The sequence below is a fragment of the Mesocricetus auratus genome, unplaced genomic scaffold (assembly GCF_017639785.1).
Source record: "Mesocricetus auratus isolate SY011 unplaced genomic scaffold, BCM_Maur_2.0 Super-Scaffold_100009, whole genome shotgun sequence".
Taxonomy (NCBI): domain Eukaryota; kingdom Metazoa; phylum Chordata; class Mammalia; order Rodentia; family Cricetidae; genus Mesocricetus; species Mesocricetus auratus.
The window spans coordinates 54449098-54466192 of record NW_024429193.1 but is presented as its reverse complement, the minus strand read 5'-3'; the positions used below and the strand labels follow the sequence as shown (position 1 = coordinate 54466192).

Genomic DNA, 17095 nt, shown 5'->3' with positions numbered 1-17095 from the left:
TACACGAACCAGGCCAGAGGTACCCACCCAAGCTGTTTCTGCGTGGACAGCCTCTCAGGAAGGGGTTGCATGCCATCTTGCAATGCAATGGACTGGCGAGGCATTGGAGTATCCAAGGTGCCTGGTTCCAGGAGCCCCCTCCTGCTGCTGGGTACCCAAGCCAGGCACCCTCTCCACCATCAGCTGTGTGCTGGGCTGGCCCTCACCTGCCTCTGCCTCATGCCTCATGCCTTCTCCACAGCCATCCTAGGCCAGGATATCAAGCTATTAGCTGACCACACAACCCCAATTTACTGTGAAGAAATGAGTTTGAGTCTGTGTGCTAGCAGTGTGGCTGTGGGCAGGATGGGATTCCCCAAAGCTGAGTGCTTGTTTTGTAAAATATTCCAATGGCCACAATATGTACTTTCTTTCCAGGCCATCTTACAATGATAAAACAGACATGAGACACATGTAAAGTGACCCACACATTTGGTGCACAGTTAAATACTGCTTTTGAACTCACCCATACATGACATCCCATAAAACCTCCCTCTCTCCACACAAGCTAGTTTTCCATGGCATCTTCTGTCTTTAGTAGATGCTATCAAAAATATTTTTAGTCAGAATTTGTTGTTGTTTTGTTTTGGGGGACATGGTTTCACTATGTCACCCAGACTGACCGTGACTTGATGATGCAAATCCATCTGCTCCAACCTCTTGAGTTCCAGGATCCAGTCAGGTTCGGGTATTTCATAAAGTTCAGCCAAGCACGAACAGATTTGTGCTTTTCTATGTGCAACGTAAGACAAAGAAATCCAAGCAACTCCTTCGTTCCCATATGGGAGAGTCTCTCCACGGGCAGGGCACCTGCTCCTCCCCTTCTAATGAAGGATGATGCTAACCAAGAGAGAGTGAAACCAAGAGAAATGCTCCCCCAAAGGGTCTGGGCTCGTGTGTGTGTGTGTGTGTGTGTGTGTGTGTGTGTGTGTGTATGTGTGCGCACACATGTGTGTGTGTGTTACTGGAAATTAAATCCACTTGTTTTTTATTCCATGAAAGGTCCTTGTTAGTGTAAAATGGATAAACAGAAGCCCTGACCTCCAGGGACAGCCTCCCTCATTCTGTCATCTTGGATATCACCCAAAGCTGCGCAATGAGAGACTGTGCTCATTTGCTAGAAGCCTGTGGGGAGCAAAGGTTCTCACTACGTGTGGTCCCAGGGCTAACTGCATAGGATCTGATCAGAAATGCTTACTCCGGGGTTCCACCCCAGACCTGCTAAGTGAGAAGCTCTGGGTGGGCTCCTTGGGCTGTGTTAGCACCAGTTCTCCATGCAAGAGATGCTGATGTATGCTTGTGGTCAGGGCAAGCTTTAGCATAGGATTCGCCCTGCAATGGCTTTTACAGGGAATAAATCTCCACTAAGTGATTGCATGCAGGTTGTGTGGCAACAACTGGCTCCTTCTTCCTTTTTTAATGGAAACTTAGAGATCAAGGAAGCTGTAACTTTCTCAGCTCACAGCTGGCCATCAGCAGAGCCAGGATGTGGGCTCAGGTCCCTCTGATTCCCTCTGCAGAAGTAGGTTGCAGTGGAGGAGGGCTTAGGTTCCGGAGCAGTGTCAGGGTTGGGCTCTTAGTGGGATTGTTTAAAAACCGTGTAGTCGTGGACAAATTGCTTAGCCCCTCTGTTCCTCCATTTTCTCATCTGCAAAGCTCTTTCTTAAGAGACCTTCGTGAAGATTCCAAAAGATAATTCACATGAGATAATGAGCGCTGTAGTTGGCATAGTGGATACCTACTCAGCACTATCTTTTAACATTTTAATTAAGCACGCGCGCGTGTGTGTGTGTGTGTGTGTGTGTGTGTGTGTTCGTGCACACACGCATGTGTTCATATCATGGCATGTAAGAAGGTCAGAGGACAACTTTGTGGAGTCAATTGTCCCCTTCCACTATGTGGATACTGGTGATCAAATTGAGATTGTCAAGTTTAGTGGCAAGTGCCTTTGCCACTGAGCCATTACATGTTCCCCTAATTGGTGTTTTATTGCAGTAGTTTTATAGACTTTCATCCTAGAGGGGTGTAGTACACACACCAGGCTTTAGACCCTTGTTTTGGCACTGAGTGGGGTGATAGTTCCCAAAGTGCCAGTAAAATAAATCAGTAGCCTCTCTCTCCCTCAGCACTTTCCAGGGCTACCCAACACCAACCTCAAAGGCTTCAGTAAATGCTTGATGCTCCTAAATAGCTGTCCTCGTCCCCAGCCAGCCTTCTTGGTGGACAGAATGTATGCCAACTGCCAGGCTATATATAGCCCAGGCCTTGCTTGAGAGTGGCCAAAAGTGACAGGAGATACTGGAGATAAACGTGGGCTCTCAGGTTTCAGGGAACACAGTTTTGAATAGTCTGACATGTTGCCAGATGGTATCAGGGAGGGACAGGGAGAGCAGATCTCTCTGGCTCCTGGCTTGCTTGGAAAGAACAGTAGTGCAGTCAGGGTGCTGTTAGTGGCTGGCCTGGGGGGCCCTGTCTTTGAGCGGAGAGCTGCAGAATTCCCCTCAAGCTCCTTATTTTGACATTTACAGACTCTTGAGTTTGCAGAAAAGCACAGCCGCCTCCCTTCCAGTGGCCCTCTCCAGTGTCCTCACCTCATTCCCATCTTCCCTCCAGCCAGGAAGGGAACTCCAACCTCTCCTCACTAAGTGTCTTTGCCTCTCCCGCTGTGTTAGAGCTGATAATTCTGTACGGGGATTGGGAGGCACACACAGACCTATCAGATGTCCTGTCCCCTGAGGCCCAGGGCGACAGTCAGGCAGCAGGGGGACTTGTCCCTCTCCCAGCCGTGTCCATGACTTCCTTTCATGGACAAACTTCTGGAACAGGCAAGTCACACCTGCTCCAGCCCGTTCCTGCCACCCACTCGACTGTCCAGTTGCCTGCATTGGCTTCTGTCCCAGCTTTTCTTTGCAAGGTCATCCATGACGTACCGGTCCAGAAAGGAGGCCTGGTGGAGGTCCTGGACTCCCTGTGACACCGGGCCTCTGTGACTTTGCAGTTAGGGCACCACAGTGCTCCTTTCATGCCTCTCCGCTTCTGAGCAGTTCCTCCTCACACAGGGGAGGAGCTTCTTCAGGCTTCATGCACCCACTTCACATGCCTCCACCATGGCCAGCTCTGGCCTGAGGCTTTCTCATGACCCGGCCCCCAAATGCCCCCACCTCTCACACCCTCAGCTCCTTTGGGTAGTTTGAGTGCTTTCTGTGACCATGAATTCACTGCAGTTGTATTTGTTCTGAGAAGCTGACCCCAGTCCTGGGACATTCTCCTGATGTTACCATCTGTCCTTTATTCTGTTTTCTGGCTGGAAACCCTGAGTCACCTTGTAGTCGCTCTCCTTTGTTCCCTCTCAAAGGCCAAAGAAGAGCAACTGGGTCTCACTGGGACCCAACTCACACTATCCACCTTACAGGCTGTCGCTTCTTCATGGTCCCAACGTTTTTTTGAGACCAGAGCCATCTCCCAATCAGACCACACACCTGCCTGCCACCTGGCTGCCTCCCCCTTCCATATCCTTTCTTTGTCTGTTCTGCATCGTGAGATCTATCCTCTCTGAACTCAGATCAGTCTCTTTGTTCTACTCAACCCCAAACCATAGCTTCCAACCACAGTGTCCAAAACTTGGCTCTTTTTCTTGGACATCTTAAACATCGGAGTCTTTTTAGCTCCCCCAAATATAATTTGCTCCACCAAACTAGCTTGCTTTGGTCCAACCCTGATGTGTCCACCTTCAAACCTGTGCTGACACTATTTCTTCCCTGTGGATGCATTTATTCCTTCTGCCTGCCCTGATCCATTGTCTCACTGGCCTCTGCTCTCACAAGCGATCTCCCTTTTAACTGGTTCATTTACTCGAGGCACTAATTTGCGGTTCAGTCCAGCTACTCTCCTGGGCTCTGGGGCTAGTATGGGGAGAAAGGCAGACAGACGCAGAGCCTTCTGGGTTTAGCACCAACAGTAGAGAGGCAATAATCACAATAATCATATGCAAACACGGAAAAATTGTAGAGGAAAATCTCAGGGTCTGTGAGCAAGCATTGAGTTGGGAGCTGGGGTCAGGGGTTACCTTCTGGGGAACTAACATGTCCAGGTACACTAAAAGATAGTAGAGTTGGTATAGAATGGTGAAGGGGGTCTTCTAGATGGAGCGAAGGACATATCTAGAGGCAGGCTCCAATTATGTTGAAGAGGCAGCGGGCCACACCATGCAGAGCTGTGTGGCTATGGAGAGATGTTTAGACACACCCAAAGTGCATAGAAACCAAACCCACAGCACTCATTATGACCTGCCAGGCTCTGTACGGTTTGCCCCCCCCGCCCCTGTTCCTGCCCACTGCTCTGTCTTATGAGACTCCACAACCTTTAAATCTGCCCTGCCATTTTGGCTCCCTCCCTCATTAACTCATCCTTAGCTAACGATTGTTACTTCTATTTCCATTCTGATAATCTAGGCTTTGGTATTTGGGGATCAGTACACAATCCAGAACCCTATTCAGTATCATACTAGCAAGGAAGAAATCTACCATTTATTAAGCATATACCTTATGTGAAAACCCACACCAAGCACTTCATATTCATTATTTCTGTGTGGTGTAGATATTGTTACTGCCTACGTTGTGCAGTGAAGTCACAGCACAGACTGGTGACAAAATCAGCAATCCAGGAATTAACACCAAGTCCCATGCTCTTCATCACTGGGGTCTAGCAAGCATAGGTCACTTACTCATTTAAAGGTGACATGCATGTAGACCTCATCATTCCAGCAGCAATGGTAGTGTAATGTCTATGTACTATAATAGCAGAAAGAGATAGACATGCCAGAAACATACACTTGTCAGCTATGGAATTATTATATTGTCTATTTATCATGTTAGCTTTGATATTATTAATATGGAACTTTGTCAAAAGTTCTTTTTGGGTTAAAAAAAAACTCAGCAATGGTCAAACCAAATCCCAATGTTTCTGAGAGAGTGAGCAATGTTTCCATTCCGGGAGCTGTTCATAACTAGCCAACAGGTGGGGCTAGTTTCTAGGACAGACTCGCAGGTTATCTCAGTGAAATAATCCATCAATCCGCCCACCTTGCTCAAACCAGTTGGGAATGGTTGCAAGCTAGTAGGAGAAAGATCTCAGTCACATATAAAGAGTATTCTGGTTTTCTGGGCATTTAAGAAACATGGAGATGACATTTTTTCTCACCCAGGACTCACAGTATTTGGTGATAATTGCTCCTTTCCTCTCTGGCTCACAAGCTCCTTGCACTTGTGATATATTCCAACCAATCCATTTGTGCGCCCACTGTCTCCCTGGAACTGCACAGAACACAGAAGACACTGGAGACGGCCGTACTGAGGAAAGAGTCACAATACAGAAGAGGTGTAAACCCAACTTGGTGATTACAGAGCAGGTGCCAGAGCTCACGCCTGGGGATGGGCCACTGACGCTCTAGAAAGGAGACTGGAGTGAGAGATGAGCCTGCGCCTGCCCTGGGAACCCAAGTTTGCTAAGGTTTGGAGACCTTCAGGAGAGAGGGCAAGAGAACTGAGGTTTACGGTGCGGGAGTGGGACGGAGGAAAGCACGGCACACACCAGAGGGAGCAGTTGCCTGTTTGCCTACTGCAGCCTCTCCAAAGACTATTGGCCCTCAGGGACGCAGTCATGTCAAGAGTTAGCCCAGAGGTCCCAGGTGTTCACCACACCACCGTCTGCATTCAGTCCTGCAGTACTCTTAGGTGTCTGGCAACCCTGGCTACCGTTGGTTTAGGCCTGTGAAGGCTGCATGCTAGAGCTGGTGATGGAGACGATGACGCTCAGGGGGGCAGGCTCTGGGTCAAGAGAGGATGGAAGCTGACAGTGATTCAAGAGCTGCAGGAATCTGGAGTCAGGATGCTAAGGAGGAACAGGAGCAGACAGGAGGAGGAGGAAGGCACATCTCAGTAGTAGGGTTTCCTGACCCATCTGTGACCGTCTGCTTTGTCTGTCCATCTGTGGCATAGGACAGTGGCAGCTACTTACTATTCAGTATATTCCAAAGTCCCATGTAGATATCAAGATAGGAAAGGTCATACTTCACATGCCCAAGAGAAGAGCACATTTGCACTTACCTAAAATAAATAAATCGATAGATAAATAAAGAAGCAAATAAATAAATAAAGTGATGATGTGCTGAGGAGAAGTCTAAATAAAACACTCTTGTTTAATTCTCCAAGTTAAGTTTTCATTCTTTCCTGGTGTGTGTGTGTGTGTGTGTGTGTTGAGGGAGATGTGGGAATGTGGTAAGCGCATGTCACGGTGATCATGGCCTATGGAGGTCAGAGGACAACCTTGTGGAGTCAGCTCTCCTCTTTCACCTTTACATGGGTTCCGGGAATAGAATGCAAGATGTGAGACTTTGGTGTCAAGGGCCTTCAGTGGTCAGTGAATCATTTCCATGGCCTCCCTTTACTATTATTATCAATACTCACCTCCGAGACTAAACGGAGAGAGATCAAAAAAGCCAACATGAGCCCCACAGCTGGAACACTGCTGTGTAGCTTTCAGAAGAAGCGACAGCCATTAATAGTCCTGCTTTCCAGAGAGTGACTGACTTGAGAGCTGAGGCATCACAACCACGGGCTGTGGCTGTGCGGTGGGTGTTTGAGAATGTGGATTCCTGAGCCCCACCCAGCTCCATTTTCTCTTTTCAGTCGAGGAGAACCAAGAAGCCCCATTTAAACAGAGCCCCAGGTCATTCTTGTGCATAGTGGAGTTTAACAGCTGCTGTCAAGGCTCATGCAGCAGAAGAGGGGGGAATTTACTGTATTGTAAAGCTGGGTGTTGTGACTTTGAATGATTGACAGGGGAACAGTCACTTAAGATTTTGACTTCTATAAATAGGACAGGGTGGCTTGCAATGAAAAAAGATTTGTTAGGAAAAGAAGACACAACATGGTCTGATGGATTGCATGCAAAAGCCTACACGCAAGTGATTTTGCAGGAAGACTGGCATGGGGGAACCTCAGGAACGTTCACAGTGAGTCACACCATTGCACTGGTGGTGGTGATGCATTCCCAGCCTCCCCAGGCCCAGACATCCAAGCAAAGAGAAAAGCTCTGGGGTGAGCAGGGTGGCATTGGTTGCCTGCTCCTGGGGTCCTTCCTCCACAGCAGGCACCAGGGCATTCCTGGAGCAGTGCTCAGATGAACATTCTGATTAGTCTTATATGAAGGGAGCTGGTTCTGGGCCAGAGAAAAAGAAAAACTAAGAACAGACAAGAAGAAAGCATGGCTAGGCCACGAATGACCTAGGAAGTCTAGCTGGAAGGGAATGGAAGGAAGAAGATGTCGGGGATACAACCAGGGTAGACACAGGAATGGAGGGTGGAATGAAAGAAATAGTCACAAAACAGAGGGTGGTCAGACTAAGAGCGCTAACCTCAGGGCCAAATAGTCCCTGGGTTACTGGGGGAGACAAGAAACCCCCAATGATAGTAGAATATACAGGAACACCCTATAAATTATGTAGCTGATTGAAAGGACAGAAAGGGAAAACAGATACATCCAGAAGACTGAGAGGCAAACAAACAAAATGAAACCAAAACACCGGGTAAGAAAGCAAAGTACAGTCTTGGTACAGGACTAGAGCTCTCATCAGCAGAATAAGGAAACACAACAAAATGAAAAGTAGGGACAAATGGGAAAGGGATAACATTTTGGCAGGTGACATAATTACCTGCACAGACAATTCCCAAGAATTCCAAAGGAAAAAAATTCTTAGAAATGATGAGTTGAAGGTGACAAGCTAAAAGAAAAACATAAAAATACAATTATACATTCTGTACTAGCAAAAATACAGATGCAAAAAACAAAACCACACCACATAGTGCAAAATAATCCAAATGTTTAGTTGTAAATTTAACAAAACTTATACTAGACCTACATGCTAAGCTGTGTGGTGGTGGTACATGCCAGTAGTCCCAGCACTTGGGAGGTGGAGGCAGGAGGATCAGACATTCAAGGCCAGCCTGGGCTACATGATGCCCTGTCTCAAGAAAGAAAAAAGAAAAAGGTTTACATGCTCAGAGCTGCAAGGTGGACGGAAAAGTCATGAAATAAATGGAGAGGCACAGTATTCCCTCATTGACAGACTTAACACTCTAACTTCACCACTCTCCCCAGCTGATAGAAGAATTAATATAATTCTCTCGCTCTCTCTCTCTCTCAGACACACACACTACACTAATATAGTATAATTATCCAATCCTGGTAGGATTCTTTTTTGTATATAAAAAGGTTATTCTGAAGCTTGTGTGTAAGAGAAAAATAATTAGTTAAAATAACTCACAAAGAGAATTGAGAAGAAGCACAGCACTCGGCTCTACTTTGGGGACTCACTGCACAGAGGCCACAGTCCAGGCTGTGTGGTATGGACAGAAGGACATGCACACAGAATGGAGACAGTAGAGCTAAACCCCCCCCCAGATGTGCCAACTCAGTCTTGGTAAAGGTTGGGTAAAATTCAGGGCACGGAAGGCCGTCTACGAGTGGTACTGGGGTCAACTAGCCTAACAGGAAAAATGGATGCCAGAGTGTGTCACAGCTTCCACAGAATTTCACCAAAGTAGCTAATCTGTAAATGTTCAGAGAAAAGATAGAAATGTTCTGAATTTAGCACTTAGACTTAACATTAAAATACCATTCACATCCAAGCAAAGTAGCACAGGCCTTTAATCCTAGCACACAGAGGCAGGGGCAGTTGGATCTCTGTGAGCTCAAGCACAGCCTGATCTACATATTGAGTTCAGTCAGTGATAGCTACATAGTAAGACCCTGTCTAAACAACTATAACACAAAATCCCATTTATAAATGAAGAAATTGATCAGTTAGACTTCACTGAAATTAAATTTTCCATTTGTATGTTGGAGGCATTATGCATGTTTTCATGTGTTTATAACTGCACATGTGTGTTGGGTGAGCTGCTCCACTTGATTTTTTGAGACAAGGTTTCTTGCTGACTCACAGGCTAATGGGTCAGGAAGCCTGTTTCTATCCCCAGAGCTGGGGTTACAGGCACGCATTACTATGCCCAACTTGTACGTGGATGCTGGAGATCCAAAAAGGTAGAAAGAAAAAAGCTAATGTTCACTATAAAAATGGGAAAAACATGAAGAGACATTTCACAGAAGGAAACATACATAAACATGGAATAAACCATCACAAAGCCCAAATTAAAACCATAAGGAAACATTGCTACATACCTATGAGAACGACTAAAATTTAAAATAGTGATAACACCCCTAAGGTTGTAGAGGAACTCATACACTGTTCATGAGGATGTAAAACAGTTCAGTCATTCTGGAAAACAGTTTGGAGGCTTCAGTGAAAACTAAACTGAAACACCCCCATGACTCAGAAATTATCCTCCTAGTTGTCCACCCCCCCAGAGATTAAGACTAATATTTAAGGCAAAATCCCGCACAGGACTTCTGTTCATAATAGTCAACAACTGGAAACAACTCATAGACCCTTCAGTAGGTGAATGACTAAGCAAACTGTGGTCTATCCACACCATGGAACTCTACTCAACAGTGAAAGCGAACATGCATGCAGCAACCTGACAGACCCTGGATAATTATACAAAGTGAAAGAGTTGTCTGAAAACGTTAGCTGCCACATGATTCCAGGGGCTGAAGTGGGAGTGGGGCAGCACACGGCCACCGTGACTATAAAGGGCAACAGAGGGCCCTCTGTGGTGATGGACACGTTCTGTGTTTTAACTATTGTTGGCACTATCCAGTTCATGATTCCGTGCCTCCGTTTCACAAGATCTCACTTCTGTAGGAAACCAGGAGTATGTTTAAGAGATCTCACTTTTGTATTTCTTAATAACAGCATATGAATATATGTGTTTTAAAAGCAATATTGAGGTTCAAAGTGTAGCACAATGGTTTAGTGTGTCCAGCATTTGTCAGGTCCCGGGTTCAATCCCCAGACATTTTGTATTTCATGATCTCCCCATTTCTGTCAAGTCCCTTTTGGTGAGATGGCAAGATGACAGAGACAGTGCTCTGTCATTTGAGAGTGGTTTGTAGCCACTCCCCTGTCCAAGGCACTGAAGCATCCTCCTGGACTTCAGGGTCAATGGCACCTCCATCCCGACACTGCCTATAGCTCTTCTTCTCTATGGGCTGCAGGAAACCTGCAGATGCCAAGGGCGCCTGCATTGCACCAGTGCTGGGACAGGAGGCCTCCAGGCCTCAGGTCTCCTTTACTCAAAGGTGTGTCCCTTACAGGTTCATCTGACAACAGCAGAAGGACTCAAGGCCCCAGACTAGATGCCTACTGGGAGTTTAAGCACCCTTGGTTCTTTTTGGATTCTCTGTGCCCCATTTTTATATCCACAAGGGCAGAAAGGAGCTTGTGCTCATGGGAGTGTCTTTCCTCTTAGCCTATTCCTCAGGTTCTCAGCATTCTGGTGACTAATCAGAGGTCAGAGTAGCAGGACGTACGAACGGTGCTGGCCCTGACACTTGGGATGGTTTCTACCATCATTCTTCCCTTCACTCACTTCTACCTATTTGTCTCTTCAGCTGGTGGCCCAGGTACTGGAACATAAAAACATAGGCTTTGTGATGGTAGATGCCAAGAAAGAAGCCAAGCTTGCCAAAAGACTGGGTAAGTTTGATATTTGAAATCTGTTAGGAAGAAACAAATGTGTCTTGTAAAAAATCAGTTATATTTATCTTGCATGGTAACTGGATTATTTTCAAACACATATAATGAGTGCATACGTCATTCTGGGTTAGGGAGGGGCCTTGTAAAAGTAAACCTAAGCCTCAGTCTAACAGTTTGGTAGTGATCATTCAATTTTTCTTTGTACCAGTATCAGGCAGAGAAAAACTGATGTGAGGCACTGGAGCTTTGATTGACAGCTCCTACAGCATCTGGAAGCCCAGCTTCTGCATCTTTGTGCCCCTGTAGCTTCTCTGGGTCTCTCTGGGAACATCCCAAGAGCAGCCAGCACATGACGCATTTACAGCAGGGTCTCCAGAAGTCCCAAAGTTAAGGCTGAACCCCAGCTGGAAAATTTCAGCCTGGATGGATTTAGGTGAGGCATGGTTAAGTGACAATTCGGTGGAAGCTGTAATCTCTCATGTCAATATGTCATGATCAAGTGCCCTTTAAGATTCCTACTCCATAATCCCAAGGAGAAAGGGCACAGGGAGCCCCTCTGGTTTTCAAATACTACCCCCAACACTGCTTTTTCTGCATGACTAGTGGAGAATGGCTATTAAAAATAGCAGGAGGTTATGAAACAGGACCTTTGAAGAAAGGTTGAGTGTGGAGCAGTAAGCACAGTAGAAGAAAAAAAGCTTAGTGGTGGCTCAATGGACATCTTCAGGTACACACAGGCGCATCATCCCGGGACATGCGGTGCATCGTCCAGGTACACGCAGGTGCATCGTCCCGGGTACACGCAGGTGCATCGTCCCGGGTACACGCAGGTGCATCGTCCTGGGTACACGCAGGTGCATCGTCCCGGGTACACGCAGGCGCATCGTCCCGGGACATGCGGTGCATCATCCCGGGGACACTCAGGTGCATCATCCTGGGTACACGCAGTGCATCGTCCCAGGTACACACAGGCGCATCATCCCGGGGCATGCGGTGCATCGTCCAGGTACACGCAGGTGCATCGTCCAGGTACACGCAGGTGCATCGTCCCAGGTACATGCAGGTGCGTTGTTCCAGTTACACGCAGGTGCATCATCCAGGGACATGCAGTGCATCATCCCAGGTCACACAGGTTCATCATCTCAGTTACACCCAGGTGCATCATCCCGGGACACGCAGGTGCAGGTGCATTGTTCCAGTTACACACAGGTGCATCATCTCAGTTACATGCAAGCGCATCGTCCCAGGTCACGCAGGTTCATCATCTCAGTTACACACAGGTGCATCGTCCCAGGTACACGCAGGTGCATTATCTTAGCAAATTCAAACAACTCTTCCCTGTTTTATCCCTTAGGAGACCAGACATTTTTAATGATAAGATTCATTTTATTGAAGACTGCTTAAGCTAGACACAAGGAAGAACTCATGCCTGTAGAATGTTGACGGACTGATAATGACTGACATATCTCTTTCCCTGGAGATGTATTAAGAACGCTTTTCCCGTCCTGAGCGTAGAAGTGAAATGCATTCAACTCCTCCTAGAGTCCAAAGCATGTAACGAGTTCTGCCTCTTTCCCCAGCAGATTGATCGCTAGCCTTGCCCTCCAACTCGCTACAGTTTTAATGAGCAAGTGGTATTTAGGATAATTTTTACTAAAGTTTTTAAAAAAAGTGTGCCAGTGTTCTAGAAATACTCAAATCTAGCCAGCGCAGGCTGAATGAGAATTGACAAGGACAGACTGCCAAGGGCATGATGGGGCTTGGTATATCTAAAGGTTTTTCTCTGAGGTCACCATGGAGGGATGAAAGCACATGCGCTCTAGGTGCTGGATGCTTGGGCTTTTCAGGATATGGCTGTGCTCTGTGAACCTGCCCCCGCACCCTCATTCTCCCCGCACCCCGAATGCCTCACTTCAGCGCTGGCTACAGCCATATGTGAAGTCCTACCTGGCCTCGCTCAAGACAAAATCTGAAGCAAGCTGCTGACTGATGCTCCCTGGGGCACATTTTAAGATCAGATGCCAACAGAGTCAAGAATACTCTGTGCGTCCAGTGCTGGGATGTGCCAGGGGCTCCTCAGATGGGGTGCAGGGCAGCAGGCTGTGGTCCAGCCCTCCTGCTCCTGAAAATCCTTTGCGATTCATTAGGAGAAAGCATTTCCTGGGTAACAGAGTTGCAAACAGCTAATCTGAACAATTAAATGTGGTGGAGTGGCCATAATGGCAGTCTTGGCTGTTTAACATTCTGGGGAAAGGATACAGTATCCCAGCCCGGATCGGTTAAAGTATACCTCGCTGTACCAAGGGTGCTGGGGCAAAACTGAAGCTGCTGTCTGTCCTCCCAGCATCAACCAGGGGTCCGAATGAAGGGGCCAGTGACCCAGAATTGTCTATACACAATCCAGGCTCTGTGCAAGAGGCTGGGATCTGGAGAAGACCACACCCCTATTGTTAGAGACTGTCCTATTAGAGTGAGCACCTACAAGCAATGAGACTAGGAGGGACACCAGTAACTGCGAGAGACTCAGATGGTTGCAGAGACCTTAGGGGGAAATGGGCCCTAAGCCAGAACCTGAAGGAGTAACCAAGATGGACTCATGGATGGAGGTCGTTCTAGATTTAGAGGAAAGGGAAAGAGAAGTAAAGCCGTACCCTGTGCCTCACGCTGGACACACCCTTTCATGACAGCATACAGCACAGAAGTAACAAGAGTGACACATGGAGATGAGGATCCCAGGTCCTAATACATTTTATTGGTGGAATGAAGAGGAGCTTTCAAATTCAAGGCTCACCCTGACAGACTGATCTGTCCGTGCTAATGCTAGTTCCACTGATCCTGACCCCACTGTCACTCAGACTCTGGAAGGCTTTTCTGCACCTGAATGACCTCGGCCTTGGGCCTCTGTTCCTCCCAGGTTTCAATGAAGAAGGAAGCCTGTATGTTCTGAAGGGTGATCGCACAATCGAGTTTGATGGGGAGTTTGCAGCGGATGTCTTGGTGGAGTTTCTCTTGGATGTAAGTATTTAGCAGGTGGCCCTGTGTGCAGCTGTTCCATAGAGGAGAGCTACAACTCTAATGCAAGAAGAGAGGAGCTGGAGATCCTGGCATGGATGGCATAAGGCCTTTCTTGTGTTTCACAAAACAGCAATGGGTACCTGCATCCCAGGGGAATTTACTTTTACTGGGGAGCTGGCCCTTAAGTCACTGAAGAAATTGTTATAAGTGACCCAAGGGTAGTGTGTGTGTGTGTGTGAGAGAGAGAGGGGGGTAGGAAGGAGAGAGAGAGAGAGAGAGAGAGAGAGAGAGAGAGAGAGAGAGAGAGAGAGAGAGAGAGAGAGGGAATATGTTATTCTTTTTCCAGTTACACACTGATGCTCACTGGCATTTTATTGGAATCGCTACAGTGACATTGGGAGAGAGCCATGAAAAGTGGGAAAGGGGGGTGAACCAATCACCTGAGATGGAAGTGGGGACCCACAGGCCTAGTCTCCCTAAGTCTTCTGAGCTATGGAAAGGAGAGGCAGTGGATTGGTAGTGCGGCTCAGATGGTAAGGACACTTGCTGCCGTGCCTGGTAACCTGGATTCAATTCCCCAGACCCACAGTAAAAGGAGAGAACCATCTTTCACAGGTTGTCTTCTAACACCCCTACACACACACACAGAGAGAGAGACAGACAGACAGACAGAGAGACAGAGACAGTGGTGTGCACATACCGTCTCACACACAAAGTAAATGTAAAAAAAGAAGTTGTTTATAAAGAAAGACAGAGCTAAGGAACACCATCCCTCAAACTCTCTGTCTCTCTCTTTCTCTCTGTCTGTCTGTCTCTCCTCTCTCTCTCTCTCTCTCACACACACACACACACACACACACACACACACACACACACACACACAAACCAACCACAACAAAAAAACAAAACAAAACAACAACAAAAACACCAACCACATTCACTTTCAGCCATGGAGGTGTCACATCCTCAAATTAATTAGTTTCAACAGAGGGGAAAACATAACAAAATATTTTGGCTACGCATAAAAGTTACATCGCCAGCCATAGCTATGAGGCTAACAGCTTTGGAACCAATGCTCTGCACAGATAAAGAACCCAATTCTGCCGTGAATGGTATGACCCTGGCACTGGGGAGGCTGAGACAGGAGGGTTGTGCATGAAAGACCAATCTGGGCTCTGTGAGGGCAGCTTAGACTCTGTGGGGCCAGCCTGGCCTCTGTGAGGGGTAGCCTTGGCTCTGTGGGACCAGCCTGGGCTCTGTGGGGCAACTCTGTCCTTAGAACAAACAGCAACAATAACACAAAGAGCTCACAACTGACTGTGCACACTAGCAATTTTCAGGTAGACACCCAGCAGTCCATTGCTTTCTCTCTACACTCTCAAAAGCCAGAGAAGGGCGGAAAGAGGCTGCCAAATATAGTGTCTAGTCTCTGCTGGGCTATCTCATTAAGATAGAAGTCCTAGGGAATTTCAAGAAAAGCGACATTGTAAGTCTGAAAGGTGTGATTGGCCCACAAAAGCAGCAAACCAGAATCAGGGCAATGTTTATAGACTTACCAAATCAGGGCTTTGTCTCTGTAAACCATAGATAGTTCTGTCCTCAGTATGTGGTCTGCATTAGTTATAGTTATTGTTGTTGTGATGAAACACAATGATTAAAAGCAATCTGGGGAGGAAAGGGTTGATGTGGCTTACAAATCTTGATTCATAGTCCACTGGGGAAAGCCAAGGCAGGAACCAAGGAGGGCAGGAACCTGGAGGCAGGAGCTGATGCAGAGGCCGTGGAGGGGAGCTGCCTACTGGCTTGCTCCTCATGACTTGCTCAAGCCTGCTTTCTTATAATTCCACAGCCTGTGTGGTACCACCCACAACAGGCTGGTCCTTCCCATATCAATCAATAATAAGAAAATACCCTACAAGCTTGTCTACAGCTGATCTTACAGAGACATTCTCTCAATTGAGGTTCCCTCCTCTCAGATGGTCATAGCTTGGTCAAGTTGACATATAACTAGCCAGCTCATGGCCTTCAAGATGGGTGTTATGAGGTTGGTGATGAGATGGGCCATATCAGAACTCCATTTATCACACATCCTTATTCATATGCAGGGAGAAAAGAAAGCCTGCCCCCATCATTTTCTTAATAGGAAAGAATCGTTTTCTCAAGACCTTTAGCACACTTGTCCAAAACTGGGCCACTTTCCCATTCTTGACTCAAGTGTCAGGAGATGTTATAGAATTAACACAACTCAACTGGTGAAAAAGAAAGAATAAAGACTTGTTTCCAAAACAATAGGGATGAAATCGGAGAGCATCACACTCATGAGTTTGGGCACAGAAGGGCATATACTTCACATTGTATCTGTTTTTGACCACTGACAAATCTCTGAGGGAAACAACTCAAAGCAAAGAAGGCTTGCTTTGGCTCTCAGTTTTGGAGGTCTCAGCCCAAAGTCTGCTGAATCCCTTGTGTTGGGCTGAGACAAGGCAGAAATCATGGCAGCAGATGCAAGGAGGCTGAGGCAGAACACTTCTTGCTGGTCAGAAAGCAGAGAGAGAGAGAGAGGGAGGGAGGGAGGGAGGGAGGGAGGGAGGGAGGGAGGGAGGGAGGAAGGAAGGAAGGCTACATCCAGCCTACAAAGGCACATTCTCCGTGACCTACTTTCTCCCCTCCTAATTCTCATCAGGACCCAAGAGCATCATCAGATTTTAGTATTGACAGTGGATTCACCGTGGAGTCAGAGGTTTACTGATCTAATCACATCTCAGTGAGTAAAACCTCAAGGTGTGGGCCAAGCCTTCCACACTTAAGCCTTGGGAGAGACAGGGCGTATTTTTACTTACATGTAGAATGTAAGATAATTGAGTCTTTTGAAAAGAAACATAAGCAGCGAGTCTGTACAATGCCAGTTACAAGAGTCAGGAATGGGGTCAAACATGAGGAACTTGTGATCCACAGAGTAGAGTCTCAGTGGGCAGGAAGAATAAGTAGGGTTTCCTTCCTTTGAGACAGCTCACAGTGTGGTCAGCATAGCAAATAAAAGTATGCATTTCAGAATTGCTAAGGGCTACACAAAAGCTCTCACCACACAGATGGTAAGTGTGCGAGGTGATAGATGTTGGTTAGCTGGTCATTTCACCGTTTATTCGTATCTCCTAGCATTGTTCCAGGAATACAAACAGTTAAGGGCCAGGGAGATGGCTCCGTGGGCTAAAGTGCTTGCTGTGCAAGAACAATGATCTGAAGGCCTGGGTTTTAATCCCCAGCACTCATTTAAAAAGCCTGCCTTGTCTTCTTGTGCCTGCAAACCCTGCAGAAGGAAACAGGCAGTCCTGAGAGATGGCTGGCCAGCCAGCCTAGCAAGAAAAACGGACTCCCAGTTCAGTGAGA

At 47.1% G+C, this 17095-nt stretch overlaps 1 protein-coding gene across 2 annotated transcripts in view; it reads left to right on the top strand.

Moving 5' to 3' along the window:
* Casq2 (calsequestrin 2) overlaps positions 1-17095 on the top strand; it is a 58809-nt gene that overhangs the window by 9159 nt on the left and 32555 nt on the right. For both annotated transcript variants that reach the window (XM_005076526.4, XM_005076527.4), the window contains exons 2-3: positions 10609-10693; positions 13608-13708. In XM_005076526.4, coding sequence (XP_005076583.1) covers positions 10609-10693; positions 13608-13708 — 186 coding nt within the window. The remainder of the gene's footprint in view (positions 1-10608; positions 10694-13607; positions 13709-17095) is intronic.